Source organism: Cyprinus carpio, chromosome A11 (genome assembly GCF_018340385.1).
Source record: "Cyprinus carpio isolate SPL01 chromosome A11, ASM1834038v1, whole genome shotgun sequence".
NCBI lineage: Eukaryota > Metazoa > Chordata > Actinopteri > Cypriniformes > Cyprinidae > Cyprinus > Cyprinus carpio.
The window spans coordinates 8,087,864-8,107,587 of NC_056582.1; the positions used below are offsets into that span (position 1 = coordinate 8,087,864).

A 19,724-nucleotide genomic window follows, 5' to 3' on the forward strand; every position below is an offset into this window, starting at 1 on the left:
CTTTCAAAGAACATTTAAAAGAATCATTTTGTTCTTAATGTAAAGAATCTGAAGATCCTTTGTTTTTAGGAGTGCAGGCAAAACCATAGTTTTTTCAGGCACTGCAGAGATTTTAGGTTATTTTGCTTCTATAACTTGTCTTCCTTCAGAAAGCTTCCAAAAACACATGTGAGTGTTTATTTTATTATTCTTTATCTATTTACATCTGTAGATTTTAGGTGCAGTACAGTTTGAGCCAGAAATCTCCACTTTAGTAGCACTTACATTCTCCAAACATTCCCGCTTGATTTCTATTTAGATTCTAAAAATTAAATGTTAAGATAAGTAAAAAATACATTGAAATTGAATAAATAGAAATTTAATATCTAACTTTTTTTGAACCTGGAAATAAACAGAATTTTCAGATTTCAGAATTGTAAGATTTCGAGTTATGCATGTGAACTGTGTCATGATGATTTATTTATTTAATTTTACATTTTTTTTGTTCCTGGCTGTTTACAGAATTTTCTAATTTATGGAGTGATAAAAAGAGATATCTAAAAATTCCCTCGGTAAAAATTATCTAAGATGTCAGCAAAATAAAGCAAGAATTTTGAACATGGGCTTATTCAATGTTCATATTTTTTGTTCTGGAAATGTATGCAAATTACTGCATATTTAATCAGTTAATCCCTAATTTGCATTAAACATAATATTTCAGATAACTTTCACGATATAAAACAATTAGGATTAATTGGGAGATGATAGAAGTGGCTCCAGATGAAACTATTTTTCCACACTGCTGCTTTTTGAGGACCACATAAGGATAACATCCACATTTTAGATGTTCTCATGTGTTAACAATTTGTTTTAGCAGTTGCTCAAGCAAACAGAATATTTTCCTTTCGGGACTCTTCATTGTTTTTACATAATCATACATAAAGGGTTCCACAACACTCTGAAGGTCTACTGAAGCAAGCATCAACCAGGTGACGTATATAGTTCAGGTCTTCAGAGAGAGTGCAGAGGGATATTTATAGGAAAAGACAATACGCCTTCATTGTCTGGAACAGAGGAAAGACAAATGACCGCAGGGAAAATGAGACCGCTAAGTTTCTCACTAACACAAACTGAGAAAATGGCTCTGAGTTGTGACAGCGCTAAAAGCTCCAGTGCAGTGATGGCCTGCTTTACTTTCCTCAGTAAACGACATCTGAGACGTGATGCTAAATCACAGAAACCATGACTGTGTGGAAAGTAAAAGAATAGCAAACAGGATAGTGGGTTATTTCGTTGTTGTTTTTTGCTTTGATTTGTGTTGTTTTGTTTTGTTTTGCTTTGCTTTGCTTTGGTTTATTTTGTTCTGTTTTGTTTCATTTTATTTTGCTTTGCTTTGCTTTGTTTTGTTTTTCTTTGTTTTGCTTTGCTTTGTTTTTCTTTGTTTTGTTTTTCTTTGTTTTTCTTTGCTTTGTTTTGCTTTGCTTTGCTTTTCTTTGTTTTATTTTGTTGTTTTGTTTTGTTTCATTTTATTTTGCTTTGTTTTGCTTTGTTTTGTTTTGTTTTTCTTTGTTTTGCTTTGCTTTTTGTTTTGTTTTGTTTTTTGTTTTTCTTTGCTTTGCTTTGTTTTGTTTCATTTTATTTTGCTTTGTTTTGTTTTGCTTTCTTTGCTTTGTGTTTTGTTTTCCAAAACCCTGAGATTATATTGAAAATTATTTATTTACATATTTTATCTGGAAATAAACACAATTTTCAGTTTTCAGAATTTTTGGTTAAGTATAATGATGAAAATATTTAAGATTCTATGCATTATGCATATGAAGTCCTTTGTACAGATGGCATGTCCTAAAAAGCAAACCTTGAGTAGTTTGGCACAGTACTTTATTATTATTATTTCTTAGAAACAAATAAGTAGTGAAACAGTTTTGTTCAAATGGTAATATTTGAAAAACTTTTTGTCTATTAAATTGTAGTCGTGTTGTGCAGCCAATAAGTCAAGGTCAAGGTTTTGTTTTTTTTACTTTGCATTTGTTTTTAAAGTAGTTTTTAAAAAGATTGTCTGATTTTCTCCATGTTTGTGATGGTTTTATACAGTAGGCTCGGCCTGAGTTTGATGACAGATCTTGTAATAGCTGTTCTGTTGGTTTGATGTTTCAGGTCGCAGAGCTGGAGGCTCAGAGCGGGGTTTCTGCTTCCAGTGAGATGGGCAGCGAGGAGCTAACACAGACTGTGGCAGAGATGGAGGCTCTTATCAGAGCTAAAGATGAGGTAAAGATTGTTTAATGTAGTAACAGTGCTAACTGACACTGCAAGAGAATCCATCTTGAGACTCACCATGTCTACGCTGGATGCTTCTAGATCGATCCCATTATAATCTCAACACTGTAAGCTGCACAGACACTGTATTATCAATGTCTATTTAATATAAAAGATTTATTTACAAACAGAATCATGTATGAACATTACTCACACATGTAAATACAGTGCCAGCCTGTGATGTGGCTTCTAGCTATATATATTTATGTGTGTGTGTGTGTGTGTGTATCAGTCCAACCAGGATTTAGCATAGATTTTTGCAGCCTAATATTCCTGAATTTGCTGTGGCCTTTCTCACAATGTACGCTAATATTTGCATTTTTTGTGTTGTTTTGGACTCAGTAATAATCATGATGTACTTAAGTAATTAGTGTTAGTGACACTGAGAGTACAATTACCTTTTGTGCATAATTACTGCAAGTTCTTCTGTGCTTAATTACTGAAATTGTGATCCTGGTCCCCTGTGAACAAGGCAGCCAGCACAGAAATACTCATAAATCTGAAAATATGGAGTTGCTTTAACATAAATTAGTATGTTATTCGTGACACTGGTTATATACTATACATTTGAAATGTTTACAAAATTATTATTTTATGTTTCAGCCCATTTAAAGTCTGTTTTTATAACAGTGAATTTCCATTGAAAATAGAAGTACTTCTAAAATGGTACAAAATTTGGTATAGAATATTCCGTATTTACAGTAAAAATGGTTATTACAGGAAATAAAGATTCTGCGAAGCAAGAAACCAGATTTAAGTGAGCTGGAGAAAGAAAGGGAAGAGGCCTGTCAAAGGATGCAGGTAAATTCCCATAACTCAAAATATATAAGTATTATAAGTATTAGCTTTAGACGAGTTTCATTTATATATATGTATTAGTATTTTGAATTAGTTTTTATTTTTATTTTTTTTCAGATAAAGTTTTTCTGACATTTTTATTAGTTTTTGCTTTTTTAATTAATTTTTAGTTATTTTAGAAAAAAGTTCAAATTAAATTATGATGTAAATATATACATATATATATATTTAATGTTTTATTTTTATGCATTATTGTATTGTTTTAAGTTAAAGTGTTCTTATGGCTTTAAAACTCATCTTTTTTCATTATGCTACTCTTTTAATTCTATAATTCTTTTTACGTAATTCTATATTTGTTTCCTTCTGCTTTGTTTTGTTGTTACTTGCTTTAGATTCGCACAATAGTCTCCTATTTCTTGTCCCGCAACCCTGAGAACTATAATAACCCTGCTCTGGACTTCGTTGTATAAATATGATCATGTTTTGTCTTATTTGTCTTGGCATTAGGACCTGGAAGTGAAGAACTCTGAGTTGGATAAACGAGTGCGAACAGCAGAGAGCGCTTTAGCTTCGTCCCAGGATGCTCGGAGCAGGGCGGAGAGCGCGGTGCAGAAGGTCATTGAAACTTTAGACGTCAAGATCTACGACTTGAGCGACCTGCGGCAGAACCTAGCCAAGCTCCTGGAGAAATGACCACTGCACTCAGACACACGTTAATCATGAGGTAGAAGAGAACTCGTTCAGTACTGGAATCTTCCCAAGCTGCACAACTCAACGCTTCGTCACGGTACTAGGCTGCTAGTGAAAACTAGAGAGGTGATGACTAGCATGAATTTAGGACACATTCATTCCACATTCGCTTCCAGAGAGCCATGGGTGTAACTTACCAGATGTTTCTCGCACAGAAAAAGGAAAATCATAAACAGACTAGAACTTCTTTAGACCTGTTTATTGGTACTAGATAACAATATAGTTGAAAGTGTTATAAAGATCTGTGATTTGGTTGTGACTAGTCTTCTAATTAAAATAAGACTTTCTGTGGATACAAGCTACCGGTTGATGTGTTTACCAGTATTATTGTTAGATACATAACTAGAACTGGCGAATGAGATTATCTACTATTTACGGACACCAGCACGTCTCTGTTAGGACGTTAAGTGATGTAAAGGCTTATAGTTTCTCTTATATGCCTTAGAACGTTTGCTTAATGTAGGGCTTTGCATTTGACAACCAGAGAAACAGGGAAATCTAAGCACAAAGCACTAACAAAAGGTGATATTTCTCTTACTTCTCTTTTCCATTAACTCATTTATTCATTATTTTAACTGGTCTGCTGCAGTCTAAATATGTAGGTAGTTATAAATCCAATGCATTCCTGCAAGGATCAACTGTTTTGCAGAGTACTTTCATTTAATTGTCACTGTCAGATTCCATTAGCTCTGAATGCAACAACCCTTAAGGAAAAACACTATAGAATTTTTTGTAGACCACTATTGTGTGCAAAACCTCAGCATGCATCTTTATACCAAGCTTTAAAGTATATACTTTTTCCTCTTTTTAAAACCTTTAACTTTCACTTTAACTATTGGTTTCATTTTACATTGCTTGGACATTTGCCCTATAACCTTAAAGACATTTGCACATATGCTATTTTTCTATTGTGTGCGTGTTGTTGTTGGTTTTATATGAATTCCCAATAAACATATTTGCTTCATGTGTATACGTCCTTTAACCATTCTTTCACAATCCTAACACCCTTAAAGATAGCCCTTATGATACTTTATAAATAGCTATACTTTGGTATTTATTTGGTCGAGTTACATGGCATGGAGTGCAAATGAATGAAGGAATAAACTGCTGCACTGATGTGTTTCGGTGTAATATTCAATTATAATATTTATGGTTCATTTTGAAGCGTTGTTGCTATGGTTTTGAATAAATTGGGATCCAAAGGAGCTTTTTTGACATTTCTTTGTTAATCGTGTTTCACTGTAAAATGATGCATGACCTTCAAAGTATGATGGAAAATATGAAGGTAGTTCTTCTCCCCTGAAAAGTGAGAAATTAAAACCAATGTTTTAGTTAGGTTTAGTGAATCTCATGTAATTTTAGTTAGTTTTCTTGTAGTAATAATAATATTAATTGTTTAATAATTAATAATTCGGACAAATTCAGGTCTCATCGTGTTACACAGTGGCCCCAAAAAGTATTGGTCATGTTCAAAAATGTCTTAGTATCATTGCATTATAAATTAAAATATTGAATATTAAGTAGCATCTGCAAACAAAAAAACTAACAACCATAGACACACATAGCCTAGTTGTATATTTCAAAGTTGTGTGATATTGGCCACTGTAACTGACTCAATACTGCCATCTACTGCAGAGTGAAGTTATCCTGAGTCAAAGAAAACTAATTACTTCACGCTTCTAGATGCAGAAAGAGAACTGAACATTTTAAAGAAATGGTGTGTTGCTAACAGTTTTTCGCTGAATTTAAGCAGAACTTAGTTTATAATATCTAATCGACAAATCGTTAAGCACAGGACATTTAGGATCAAAATGATTTTTGGGGTCATAAAGGATCATATGTTGGAAATCTTAATAATGTAAAAATTAAAATGCTGCAGTATTATATGAAACTAAGAATATTTTGAAGATGTAGACCGTCGTGTTGTATATATTTGAATGATATTTGCGGAATGTTTGACTGGCGCATCTCACCAGCCTCTTTATGACATCATACACAATACTTTCTTCTTTTTCTTTTTACTATTTAAGTGACGAACTTCTGCCCTGATCGCTCTGAGAAGACAAATTAGAAGTCTAAAGCAATTTTAACCGCACATTTTTGCATTTTACAATCCGTCTTACTTGCTCACAAAGCTGTGAAGATGCTTCGCTCAAGAATCTCAAATGTACCGTTTTTGGATGGCGCAGATGACATGTATGCGACAAGTAACAAGAGCCACTTTAAACTAGTAGATGCCACTGTCAAGTCGAAAAGAGAAGTTGTCCTTCAGCCTGTCTCTTCACTTTTCAAGCGTGGAGACCAGAAATACCTGGCAGAGTACCAGACCGAGACAGCGCTGTCCTTCCCGTCTCATCCACCAGCCCCCGTCGTCCAGCCAAACCTGACCCACCTCAACATGCAGCGCACCAACTTTAAACTGCATTCGGGGGACAGGTGTGGAGACTATGAGATCACTCAATCTGAGTTAAAGCCCCTTCCGATGTGTGCAGCCAAAATAATTCGTCCCACCACTACAGTCAGGACAAGTCTGCCGGAGGACAAATATCCTGAACCCACCTATAGGTCTTCCTACATCAAACATAAAGTGTCCCGGATCTTCAGAGCAAAGCAATCGGCGAAAACAGGTACGTACTGCACACTCACGCTGTCCACTGACATTTAGTTTTTTAGGAGTTGATATAAGATGCTTTGGTATCGATCAGGTGTCGGATCGAGTCTAATTATGGACAGAAGGGACCGGTTCAGATCCAGTTATCATGAGCAGTTCCAGTACAGATGGTATCCTCATCCTCCGGAGACAGAGAAGGCAATTTTATATTATTTGGCAGTGGTCTCAGAGAGTGCCAATAATGTTGCAGTTCAATAACATCCTTTTGTCTTTTATTTTAGCAACAAATTCAGTATTCATCTGTGGTGATGGGAGACCGAGAAAAGACAGTGGACAAACAAACAACATATTCCACCTCTTTCGGACAGTCAGGTGACCACAGGTGTGTCCATTGAGCTTCTGTAAGCAGCATGAACAAAAAACATGCACATTTTAATATTGTACCGTGTCTGATTGTATAAAACCTCACAAGAAAGCTCTTTAAATAACATTTGGTCACATTTACTTTCCAGTTAGTTAATCAGGATGAGAGCAGCATAGATGAGAGAAACTAAAACCATGTGGAGAATTAGAAACATTTCTTTTTTCAACAGCTCTGCTGAATTCAAGGAATGTCTGCTTCCCAAGATAAATAAATCTCGGCCCATCAACCTTCGGGAAGTTCCTGATGACAAATGGACGACAAACTCATCTGAGGAATTCCGTGCACACAAATGTGGTATATATGATAACTGCACACCGTGTATTTTTTGTTCTTTAATGCAGGATATGGGACAGGGTTATTATAGTTAACTGAAACCAAAACTAAAATGAAAAGCATTAAAGACACTGAAATAAACGTCAACTGAAATAAAATATATATATGTGTGTGTATTTATATAAAATAATTATTTCAGCTTTTATTTAAAGTTGACATACTAAAATAACTGAAACTGAAATAAAAAAATAACTATAAAGACATATAAATCCCCAAAATGACAACAACAAAATTAAATTACTCAAATTAAAATGAAAAGTAAAATATAAAAGAATTAAAACTGATTCAGATATTAATAAAAACTATAATAGTATTTCAGTGTTATTAAAATAACACAGATACGAGAATGTAATTTTCTCCTGATGCTGTACAGCTGTTTTTAAACTACAAACAAGTTAAAAGCATTAATTTAATATCTTAATTAAATGTAACATTGAAATCATGACATTAATTCTAAGAATGATTTAATTCTCTGTTATTTTATTCTGACCTTGTATTGGCCTGCTTGTGTCTTACACTCAATCAAAGTTGGTATCTCTTCTAAATAAACAGGAAGTCGGCTTTATCTGTTGCTTTTTGTGCATGTTTATGGTAAAAGCACAGCATGAGCAGCAGACGGTGCCATTTCAGTATTCCTGATTTTTTAATATTCACTTCTGTGAATTTCAAGTAGACTCAAACATCAACCTGCCTTCGACTTCTGCTTTACATTCATCACAAAATTAACAAATTATGACATATTCATCAGTGACTTTAATAACTCTGTTGGTTTTTTACCAGGCCCTGTTCACTTCGAGCGCAGATGCCCGACTCTCAGCTCTGTGTTCAAAGGAGAGACGCTCACAGGTGACCAGCAGAGACTGTCAACAACAAACCAGTTCTTCTTCCCAAAGGTCTGACCTGCTGCAACTTACTCTTTCTTGACAATCTAGATAACACAAAGCATGCCTTTTCTAACTGAGATGTTCACCATTCAGATAAACGGCTCACAGTTCCCAGTGCATGTGGATGGAGCCAGTATCAGGACTCTGAGCAGCGTTGAATTTGGGAGGCCTGATCTAGCGGGAAGCTTTTATAGCACAGCAACACAAGAGCAGTTCCCACCAAAAGAGGTGGTCCCCCCCAAGCCTCCGATCTACCCACCTAGTCATGTGCTGTCTGAGCAAGGTACTTTTACCTGTATATACACAATGAAAAGTCTCCTGAAACAACCTGCCCACATTACTTCACATTATACCCTTAGAGTGTAAAAAGAGCATATGGGCGGCTGTTCTGCTTAAACTTAACCTTTTAAATGACTGAATGTTGTCACTGGTTCAGTCATACTAAGTGTTGTTGTTGTTTTTCTGACTGGAATAAAAACACTTAAAATAAAAAGTTATAAAAATAAAATATAATAAAATAACTTCATATTATCTTCTTTCATTACCAATAAACTAAAATATTTTTGTTAATATTCTGAATTAGATTTTTTTTTTCTAATTTCATGTTAATTTTAGTTAAAGGTTTAGTAATTTTGTTGTTTTTGTTATTTATTTATTTTATTAGTTTTTTTTTTTTTTTTTTTAATTTTATCAATTTTTATCAATTTTTAAATTCAGTTTTAGTAATTTTAATATGTCATGTTAAACTATAATATGTCATTATTATGGATCATGTTTTTTATATATATTTTATTTCAGTTATTTCAGTTACATTTATTTCAAGTAACAATTTTTTTATTGGTTTTAGTTTTAGTTTAGTATAATAACCCTGGTTACCTGACAAAAAAATAAAAATAAATAAAATTAAATAAAAAACATAGATTCAATAAAATGTATAAAAATAATAAAATATATTCTGAAAATAATATAAAGGGGAAAACAAAAATCAATAATTTTGTAGTTGTTTTAATAATGCAATATTTATTATTCTCTGATTTTCTTTTGTTTATTTATTTATTTTTTAGAGCCAGATTGGATGCTTACAACCATGAAAAAAGATTTTGTCCCCCTGAACTGTAAAAGACAGAAAATGAGCCCTAGCCAGCTCCAGCAGGTAAAATATTTACATATTTCACAACAGATAAACTCCAGCTGACCTGTTTCCTATTTATTCTCCAGTCCTTCAGAAGTAAACACAGACACTGGTCAGTTTTTTTAATATCATCTTGAGCTGTGAAATGGGCCTCGTCTGGTGGTGCCAAAGTTAAACCATGTGATAATAACTAGTGGACAAGTAGTTAAAAAGTGTCACAAAATGATATTGTCGAAATAAGGCATTGATACTACCAAATAATTATCAACAGTTTTCCCATTTTTAGGGGTTGTAGAGCACAATAGTTATTCAAAGACAAGTTATGTGTGTTTAAGAGCACAGTAAGTTTTAGAGCTGATCTTGACCTTAAATGAATCTCTTTCTAGGTTAAAGACAGCCATATAAGGCCCCAACACAGCAAACATGACTTCAGGACAATCCACAATGAAGCATTTGTGCCTAAACCCTACTGCAAGGCATCCCTGGAAAAGCCACCTCTACAACACATCAGCCATGTGCCGTTTTGAGTTAAAAAACATCCACATAACATTAAAAAGGTCTGCACTCTATACAAATGTCTTTTTTCGGCTGAAGGCCTGTGCAACATTCATGCACAATCAACCAAATCCAACTCAACTCCAGCATACAATAATAACAAACAGGAGCAATTATGAGTTCTTATTATTCTTTGATGGACTTGATTTTTTTTATTGATAAACACCTGATAATACACACAGACTTAAAAAAGGACATTTGTTTAGAGTGCAGACCTTTATTGTTTTTGACTTTAAAATATTAAAAGCATGCATGTTTCAAAGCATCACTTGTGTATGTATGTCCTGTCAAATTCATGTCATGTTGGAAGTCCAGAATTTGGCACATAACATCATTACCTCCATAACTACGAGTGTGAATAGTTCTTATCAACATATAAGAGGCTTTGAGGCGTGTTATGACAACAGAACATGTCCTACTTGCACTGTGCTTAACCAGAGGCTGTGTGTTATCAGACGGTCTGATGAGGTGATGGTCTAACTCACAACATCTACTCCTGTTACAGGTTGCAACCTTGAACTGGTGCTTATGCACACACAAGTTCCATTAAGTTAATGGAATTAGGAATATTGTCATTATCATGTAAACGTTTATGGTGGGTCCAGAATTTTGATAACATATTTTGAAAGTGCTTCTGCGTTTGCATGTTTCTAGTTTAAAAAATGTTTTCATTATGAATATTCTGATCATTATCATTTGGATGAAAGTATGAGTAGTAGGAGTTTTAGTAGTTGTCCTCCTTTTGTTTTAATGACAGCATTATTTATTTGTTTAGAGACCTTGAAAATAGATCAAAACCTTAAATATTTTTAACTCATTCAGTCATTTTCTTTATTTTTGATTAGTCAAAATCCCAAAACTTTATATTTTTTTTAGGTTTAAAATACAAAAATATTCCATCCCATCTCAAATGTTTGGACTCCCCTTTATTCTTTATGCAGAAATACAACAATAAACAACAGAAAACTATACATTATGTATAGAAAGAATATGTATATATAATTGTTTTGTTTTGGGGGGTTGGGGGGGGGGGGGGGCACTCGTTTGGACTCCTCTTTATCCAGGCAGAATACAACAATAAACCATGTTACATTACATATAGGAAGAAAATGTATCGCTGAACAACATTAGGCTACTACTCTTCTATGTGTTCAAAAACTGACCCGTTATGCACTGCGAAGCATCTGCTCGGAGGCATATTTACACCCGCTAAGGGGCGTGGCTACAGCATTAAAGGGCGTGGTCTGCTTCCTATTGGTGCACAATCGAAATTGGGCGGTCTCTAAACAGACAGAATGCATTTAACTTTTACTCTCGCTGTGTTGTTGACTGTTTTTCTCGCAGTTTGTGGGTTATAAAGGTGGAAGGTACGTTCCTCTTCTTTTTGACCTTGCTGTAATGTCACCCATGTAACTCAGTAACGTTTTAACTAGCTAACACTGAAGATTTAACGATGTTTCAATTGAGCACTGCGCTTGCACCATTGTATGGATAAGTACAAATAATCTCTAATCATAAGAGATGCATTAACTGGTTATTTATATGACTTGAACGCTATATTTTGGGCATCAGAGTTATGGCTTTCCAAAGCATCAAACGCTTTGCTCTGGAGCTGGACGGTCCAGAGGATACTGTGTACGGCAGCGGAGAGATGATCAGCGGCGTGGTGATCCTGGAGCTCAACCGGGACATCATCGTCCGAGCCCTGAGAGTCCTGGGACGAGGGGTCGCTGCAGCCCACTGGCTGGAAAACCGCAATGTCGGCGTCAGCACCGTCTATAGCGACCACACATCCAAGATCACTTATTTCAGGAAGAGACGGCACCTTATCCGAGGTGGGTTTGAGTGGATTTAACAACTCATTCGATATTTAAAGAGTTCACTCAAAAATTAAGATTCTTATCTATCTATCTATCTATCTATCTATCTATCTATCTATATATATATATGTGTGTGTGTGTGTTGTAAACAGTAAAGCTCAATGAAATCTATTTTCATATTTAAAAAATAGAAAATATATTTAGTTTCAACCTTCAAATTTCAAAATGTATTTCAGAGGCAAGAAAATACATTTACAATCTTACAGTAGCCTACATTCTGGCTAATGCAAATGTGGATGGAATAGCCTACTCGAGACCAAAGCTAGATTTCTAATGATTTAATAATGCTTAATTTATAATTAAATATTGTAATGTTTTTGGAACATTGTAAAGTAGGCCTATGTTCCTTTCTGATTTTGTTAACGTGTGTTATAACTAATTATTTTTTTCTTCTTCAAATGTGACATGAATGTATTTTTTTGGATTGAAATATATGGTATAAAATAAATATATTTTAAAGGCTTTAAAATAATAGTTATTATTTTTTATTTTTTTTTTACAAATGTGCAAAAAATGGCCAGAAATATATAAAAATATTTATTTTTATTTTGAAATATATTTAAAAACATAGTTTTTGCTGAATGCGTCTGTGCATCACAGAATGAGATTTTTTTAAGAAAGTCCTGATCGGTCTTTTCTATGATCTTAAAATCAATGGTAACTCACCATAGATATTATAATAAATGCCTGTAGTCAGAATATTCCAAATCCTCTAAAGCCACATGCTAGCTTTGTTAAAAACAAAAACTTTTAGTTTGCAAGACATTTTTTAGTTGTATCAGTTTAAATTGTGAATGCATCATTCATCGGTTTTGTATACTTTGACTTGAATTCAAATGAATCGTTCATCCAGTAAAGCAGACGATGGACAAATCTCTGGCAGGAATCCTCAATGAGTCCGGACAGATATCAATATTATCAATAATAATGAGCATAACACAAAGGTGGGTTCCTCACTGTCATACCATATGGCTCCAAAAGGCTTATAAAGCTTGTGAGGACCATATATATGCAGATATTTATGCCCTTTTCAAGGCTTTACATCTTCAGTCACCATTCATTGTGAATACATAAAAATGACGAAGAAAGAAAGTCATGCAGGTTTGGTACAGCATGAGGCTGACTAAACAATGACAAAATGGTACAACTGTGATCGTGCAGCCATGCAGTCGTTTCAGTGTTGACTGGCTTCTTCGTCGTGACCTTTGACAGCTGGCACAGGAGTGATAATGCTGAGCAAGTGTATGATCTGGTTAATCATTCATCTGTTTAGGTGAAATACACGCGAGCAAACTGCACTTCAAAGCTAAAAGCTTCTCGCCAAGGTGATAAAAGCTCAGCTGTTGTCATTAAAATGAAATAAAGGCACGTTTGGGTTGATGTTAATAGGAAGAACTGATTTACAGGTCATCAGGTTGTGTTTTACTGCTCTAAAAACGAGCGATGTTATGTTGATTTCAACACTTTGCAGCAGTAATTGGCAGTTTCTATGAATGTGGTACGATACGGTGTCCCAATACTTTTCTGTTTTGTTGTTTGGAGATGTATTATATAGGATACGCCTGATAAACTGTTATCTAGCATGCAAAGTAGCGATATATGAAAAATATTTTATTTACAAATAAATTGCACATTGACTATCAGTGCGCTCTTCATTGATAGTGAGCATTCTTCCCCTCAAGTTATCAGAATGCAAACACTCTTTTCTTTCTTCGGTGATAAAGAGAAATGAGGCGGCGGACACAATGATAGATCCGTCCTCACAGCTCATGTTTAGTCAGATATCACGACTGACATGAACACGATTACTACTCTGGCGTATGTCTGTTCATCTATGAAGGCTTGAATTGAACTGGCTGATATTTGGCTATATTAAGGTTTCAGCCTTTTTTGTTGTTGTTGTTACTTGAAATAAAATAAATTATAACTAAACACAAAACAAAAACAGACTGGCAACAATTTTCGTAATTTTTTGTTTTATATCAAAATGTCACATGTGCATTTAAGTGGTATTATTGATCAGTCATCTGCCACCCTGCTGCTCTCTATATATCACTATTGGCATCTGCTACGAACAATACCATATTAGTTATACAACAGGACACTTTTGTGAGAGCAGTGATCTTTCCATAGTCGTGGATATGATACACAGTTTTAGTACGTGTTCACATACCGCAGTGTCAGTTAAAGAAATCGCATGGCCAGGGTTGCTTATCATTATCTAAATAAACAGCTCGTTACTTGGCAAGCTCAGACGTGACAGTCCTCACGTTGTAATTTCAACTTGGAGCCACTAGAGGGGGGACGAGCCACGCTGAGAGAGTGTTGCCAGGTCCGGAGTTTTCCCGCGGGATTGGGCTACTTTAACAACTGTTCCCGCTGGTTGATTTACATGTTGATTTACATGGGATATTTAACGTGGTAAGTGCGAATTTTAGCTGGGGAACAACCCCAAAAACGTGTATTTAATGCGAATTTTGCCGGAGGATCCCCCCACAACCTGGCAACCCTGCTCAACTACTAGGGCGAATTCTCCGCGAGAGGGCGACACGTGAACTTCATTCCGCTACTAACAAAGAAAGTTGATTTGGTCTTTAATAACACTGATTAAAAAAAGAAGTGCTTTTGTAGTTTTGTTTGACAGCTTAATACTTTAGAAGTTCATCTTTTTGCGTTGTCACCAGTTTTTTTTTTATTTTTTTTATTTTTTTTTGAGAGATTGAAACGGCTTTCGGTTAAAACCTCGTGGTTTGTTTTATATATAGTATGCAAAGGAAGTTCGCATATGCACGTCTTTCAGAAATGTGATTGACAGGAAAGTAGCACAACAGCACAGAAAGTACCCGTTTTTGTTTTGCTGAACTTCACGGGGAGGTTCCTCTGGTTGGGGCATGCTCAGTCAGCTTGTTTTCGTCTGAGAACCTGTAAGCATCAATCATCCGAGCTCTCCATCCACACCCAGTTAAGATGTTTATGAGCAGGCTGCGATTCCTGCCACTGGCCTTACATAATAAAATCAGTAAGACCCGCCCACACGAGTTTAAAGGCCGATCCGGGAACATGCACAGCTTCAGTTTTGTTTTGAACCTGAAGGAAGAGCAGCTTCCCTGCACCTGAACGCGCTCTCTCGCGCTTTGTTTGACTTCGCACGTCTGAACTCGACCTACTTTAGGGGCTGCAGACTTTTGCAAGACCAAAGATGATTTTCGACAAGCTGAAAAAGTTCGAGATAGTGTTTGATTCCCCGGAGATGGACTGTCCTCCGGTGTTCAGCAGCGGAGATGTTGTCTCGGGGAAGGTTGTGCTCGAGCTCTCGGCGGAGACTAAAGTCGAGTCGCTGAAGTTGCACGCTGAAGGTTTCGCCAGAGTCCACTGGACCGAGTCTCGCAGCGCCGGCTCCAGCACCGCTTACACGCAGAACTACAGCGATGAGGTGGAGTACCTGAACCGGAGAGAGGTTCTCCTGCAGGCAGGTCAGTCCCTCACAGCCAGAGACTCACTGAAGCTATGCGCTGCCTGAGACAGACAGAGAGTTAAGACGTGCAGAAGAGTTCCAGCTTGTTTCTGTCGAGCTGATGGAGGCGACTCTTAAAGCAGTTCACCCAAAAATAAAAATAATAATTTTATTTTTATTCTCCCCCATGTCGCTCTAAACCCCCATGATTTGCTTTCTCACGTGGGAGGTGATTTAAATAAAACACACTGACCACTTTTTTCATCAAAATGAAAGTGAAAATAGATTGAAGCGCTCATTTAAAGCGCAGACTTTGTTGATCATACTACAAAACCATTGATTCAAAAGAACTGAGCTCGATGTGTACTGAACATATTCCACTCATCTGATATCGCTGCATTCTCTAAACGGCAGATTTCTGTTCATAATACAAACATGCTTTTTTTTGCTATAGACCCTTTATTTCACATCATGCTACAGCATCAGATTGGTTAATGTGTGAACTGTTATGGTGAGCAGCGTTTAATAACTGCTGAATAAACCAAGTCAGTCATTATAAGAGGCTGTGGTTAAATGAGAAACATTTCAGACAAAGTTCAACTTTATGCCTTTATTAACCAACAAAACCTTAACCTGAAGCTTTGTTATGAACTGGACAGAAATACATAATCGACATCAGCGGTTAATGTTGTGTTTTGTGTTATATCATGATCCAGTTCTGACATTACAGCCCCTAGCGCTGTGTTTTTATGATTTATTGTTGCCATCATCTGTCTTTATCTTGTTCCCCTGCAGATAACGGTGAGCTGACTGTCCTGTCCGCCGGGAGACACGAGTACCCTTTCAGTTTCCAGCTGCCAGAGGAGTAAGTCTCATACAGATGTTCTCCTTGAGCTTTATTTGGGAAGGATATGAGTGTTAATGTAAGTGTTTTGTCTGTCAGAACTCTTGTGACATCCTTTGAAGGCAAGCACGGCAGCATTCGATACTGGGTGAAGGTTAAGCTGCATCGCCCGTGGGCCACCGTCAAGAAGATCAAGAAGGAGTTCACCGTTATCGAGCCCATTGACATCAACACACCAAGTTTGCTGGTAGGAGCCCGGAATAAATGTTGCCTTGTCATTTTCAGTTCATAGTTTTGGTGGCATGCACGCTAAATCAGAGGTTTTACTTCAGGCGCCTCAAGCCGGAACCAAAGAGAAGATGGCCCGCATCTGGTACCGCAACTGCGGGCAGGTGTCGATCACCGCAAAGATCGACCGCAAGGGGTACACGCCGGGTGAAGTGATTCCAGTCTTCGCCGAATTCGATAACTCCACGTCTCGCTCCGTGGTGCCGAAAGCTTACATCACCCAGACGCAGACCTTCCTCGCAAGGGGCACCATGAAACAGAAGCGAGCCGTGGTGGCCACCTTGAGCGGGGACATACTTGGTGCACGCCGTAGGGAGACGTGGCACGGCCGAGCCATCAAAATCCCCCCCGTCGGCCCCTCCATCCTACAGTGTCGCATCATTAAAGTGGAATACACGCTCAGGGTGAGTTCGAGACCTTTACGCTGCTGAACTACTAAAGCTGCTAGAATGGTCTTACTTAACATCTCTTTGTATTTTCATAGGTGTGTGTTTATGTTCCTGGGACGTCCAAGCTTTCCCTGGAGCTTCCTTTGGTTATGGGCACCATCCCTTTGCATCCATTCGGCAGTCGCACGTCTAGCGTCAGCAGCCAGTACAGCGTGAACATGGAGTGGCTTCGCATGGCCATCCCGGAGCAGCCTGAGCGTACGTATATACACCACCACCCCGAGTTTCGTTCTCTTTCATCAGCCTGAAAGCAATGCCCCTCACATTAACTCTTGTGTTCTTTTTAACCACAGCTCCTCCAGATTACAGCTCTGTCGTGTCAGATGAGGATGCGGTCCAGAGCTCCACCGCAGTCCAACCTGAGGAAGACCTCAGCGGCGTGCTGCAGCGCTCCCTCTTGGCCTACGTGCAGGAGTTCAGATTACGGCCACCTCCGGTGTACAGCGAGGTGAGCAGACGCTTACATGCAAGACTGCATTCATTCATTTATTTATTAGACTGCGCTTTTCAGCTGCTTTTGTCAGTCACGACCAAGGTTTTTGCATCAGAAGAGATCCAAAATTTGTATGTCGAACAGAAAACTGAAATTTATGGAAACCTATTTCCTACTCGAGAGTTAAAAATTAATAATAATAATAATGATTAATAATAAAATTAATAAAATTATAATAATGTAAAAAAAAAAACTTAAAAAAAAAGTCACTTAATCTTGCAGCTTTATATGTCTGATGACTTTTCCATAATTGCAGATAATATATCATAAGTGTGACTTCATGTATTTGTGACTTTAAATCTCTCAATATTCCATCACAATTATTACTGAGATTTTTACACCAGAAGAGGCCCTTTATTTATTTATTTATTTATTTATTTATTTATTAAACAATTTTTGGAAGCCTATTTCTACCTCAGAGTAAAATCTTATCTTATCTTGCCACTTTTATAAATCTTGTGACTTTCTTTTCCATAATTGCAGATTATATATCATAATTGTGACTTGTATTTGCCCCTTTATATCTCCTAGTTGTACAATATCACAGTTGCGACTTTTTCCTTATAACTGCAACTTTAAGAATTTGACTCTTTCTTATTTTGAACTATTCCACAGTTACTTTTTTTTGTACTTACTGTAGTCTTCATAAAAATGTGTAAAATCAAAGCAAAATCACAAAATTGGGATCTTCCCAATTTGGCCTGCGACTAAAAAGTTGCAAATGAATTTGCATCAAAATACTGAGTTAGATTGAATGCGCAGCCTGTGACATCAACAACAAAAGATACAGGAAGTGTTTTGTCCTTCTTATGGAGAGTTGATTCTCACTGATAAAGGAATCTGGTGCTTTTGAAAACTATCGTATTGGAAATTTTCTGACTTGTGGTTTTTTTTTCTCTCTCTCTCTTCTCAGGTGGACCCAAACCCTCAGCCCATCACCATGCGTCCTCGCTGCATGACCTATTGAACTCTCTGCCAGCTGAGCATCGACTGATGTTTGAAACAAAAGCCGAGATTTGATTCTCCCGGACGCCTCTCTGAGACTGAGATTGGCACTTGTTCCTCGTTCGTGCCGTTCGCATCTGTGCTTCCTGCAGTGGGGCAGAGAGAGGAGGAGATGTCTGGACTGGGCGAGGCAGAGCGCTTTCATCAAACAAAGAGGACATTCAGTACCGGGGCAAACAAAGCTTCTGCCCACATTTGTGTCCCAAAGAGCCATCAGACTCTGGATTGTGCCTAGAACGGTTGTAGGTAGAATCAGGGAATTTTGGGCATGATCACTAGAGAATTATGGGTGAGAAGCCATTCTAGATGCTGCACAAAGTGCCTTATTTTGCTGTGAACGAGGGCCGAGTCCCTCTTAAAACCAGCTGCAGGCTGCCCACCTTAGATGCTAGCAGGCATGCGATGCTGTCCTCTCCCAAAACCATCATCATGTACGTCTCATTTGGTGTTGATGTTAGCCAAAGAGCTCGGTTTGACGTTCATGTGAACGGGTAATTCTATGCAAAAGGGAAAATTGCAAATGTTCTGGAAGTAGAACATCTTCCCCCCCGCCCTCTTGGAGTGGATCTCATGTTGTCAAGTTTCATTTGGCTCGTCAGAGGTCGAGTCCATGACACCTCGCTGAATGTAAACCACACATAACTTTTTTTTTTTGTGCAAAACCATTGTTTTTCTTGGTTATTTTTGCCAGTGACTTAAAGTAATGTAAGACAGGGCTAGAGCAGCCCTTGACAGTTAGCTTTACGAAGAGTGGGGGAAAATACAGAGCCATGTGTATCCAAGGTGCCTTTTTTTGTTGTTTTAGAAGAAACAATGAATGACTACAGGGATTATGTCACGTTAAGCTTTCCTAGTGTTACGACTCCCTGAAGTGTCCTTACAGACATTCCAAAAATACCACAGACTCGCTTCATTTCCAGATAATGAAAAAATGTAACATCAGGCTTAAACACAATGATTGTTTATGGCACTCATTCTGAATGAATGTATTTTATAGGTTTTTTTTTTATAGCTTTTTTTTTGTTGTTGTTGAAATTTGTGATAAGTTTATTTTTTGCTAATCACTTAAATAAAAAATGAAAAACTACATTTGAATATGGTGTTTTATTTCATGTGATTATAATATTAATATAACTGTTATGTGAAGGAGGTTAAGCAACATGTTTTGCTTCAGCTCATTTTTGACCAGCAAAAGTTAAAGTTGGAAGTACCCCAAGAGTTACATTTATCATAAAATCTTTGTTTTCCATCCATGAGAATGTCAAGAGTACAGCAGTTTTCCTGGGGGTTGAGCTTTAACTGTATATACTGTAAGTGGAGCCTGAGGCACTGAGTGTCCTTTTTCCTTCTGTGTTGTTGTCTGAAATCCTTCCATTCTTATAAAATCCCATCATTTCTAAAAACTCGCGTCATTCAAATTTGAACCTCATGAGAAGAAAACTTATGGGAGCAAAGTTAGATAATGTGTATACTATACTATAATAATAATACATAATATGTATCATGATTTGACTTTCATAAGACAATTAGAT

General features: G+C 36.8%; 3 protein-coding genes and 1 long non-coding RNA gene across 6 annotated transcripts in view; 3 read left to right on the plus strand and 1 right to left on the minus strand.

The window, feature by feature from the left end:
• The window catches only part of LOC122134060 (homer protein homolog 3-like), a 17,814-nt gene extending 13,008 nt beyond the window's left edge, over nucleotides 1–4,806 (plus strand). For both annotated transcript variants that reach the window (XM_019086287.2, XM_019086285.2), the window contains 3 exons: nucleotides 2,134–2,244; nucleotides 3,013–3,093; nucleotides 3,598–4,806. In XM_019086287.2, coding sequence (XP_018941832.1) covers nucleotides 2,134–2,244; nucleotides 3,013–3,093; nucleotides 3,598–3,783 — 378 coding nt within the window. In that variant the 3' untranslated portion in view covers nucleotides 3,784–4,806. The remainder of the gene's footprint in view (nucleotides 1–2,133; nucleotides 2,245–3,012; nucleotides 3,094–3,597) is intronic.
• The window catches only part of LOC109069663, a 15,441-nt gene extending 815 nt beyond the window's left edge, over nucleotides 1–14,626 (minus strand). Inside the window, exon 1 of the long non-coding RNA XR_002014258.2 lies at nucleotides 14,503–14,626. This is a non-coding gene — a long non-coding RNA (uncharacterized LOC109069663). The remainder of the gene's footprint in view (nucleotides 1–14,502) is intronic.
• LOC109069653 lies at nucleotides 5,853–10,021 on the plus strand. Its single transcript, XM_019086278.2, has 8 exons — nucleotides 5,853–6,467; nucleotides 6,546–6,649; nucleotides 6,733–6,833; nucleotides 7,045–7,169; nucleotides 7,989–8,101; nucleotides 8,186–8,375; nucleotides 9,157–9,245; nucleotides 9,611–10,021. The coding sequence occupies exons 1-8, from the start codon at nucleotides 5,984–5,986 to the stop codon at nucleotides 9,749–9,751; spliced, it is 1,347 nt and encodes a 448-aa protein (XP_018941823.1). The 5' UTR covers nucleotides 5,853–5,983; the 3' UTR covers nucleotides 9,752–10,021.
• Nucleotides 11,055–19,279, plus strand: LOC109069654 (arrestin domain-containing protein 2-like). 2 transcript variants are annotated; one of them, XM_019086282.2, is made up of 8 exons: nucleotides 11,055–11,146; nucleotides 11,352–11,614; nucleotides 15,909–15,978; nucleotides 16,057–16,204; nucleotides 16,290–16,649; nucleotides 16,730–16,892; nucleotides 16,988–17,142; nucleotides 18,101–19,279. In XM_019086282.2, the coding sequence occupies exons 2-8, from the start codon at nucleotides 11,356–11,358 to the stop codon at nucleotides 18,152–18,154; spliced, it is 1,209 nt and encodes a 402-aa protein (XP_018941827.1). In that variant the 5' UTR covers nucleotides 11,055–11,146; nucleotides 11,352–11,355; the 3' UTR covers nucleotides 18,155–19,279. The 2 variants fall into 2 exon arrangements, with proteins under 2 accessions (XP_018941827.1, XP_018941826.1); XM_019086281.2 differs by lacking the exons at nucleotides 11,055–11,146; nucleotides 11,352–11,614 and adding an exon at nucleotides 14,719–15,132.
• Nucleotides 19,280–19,724: the final 445 nt, after the last annotated feature.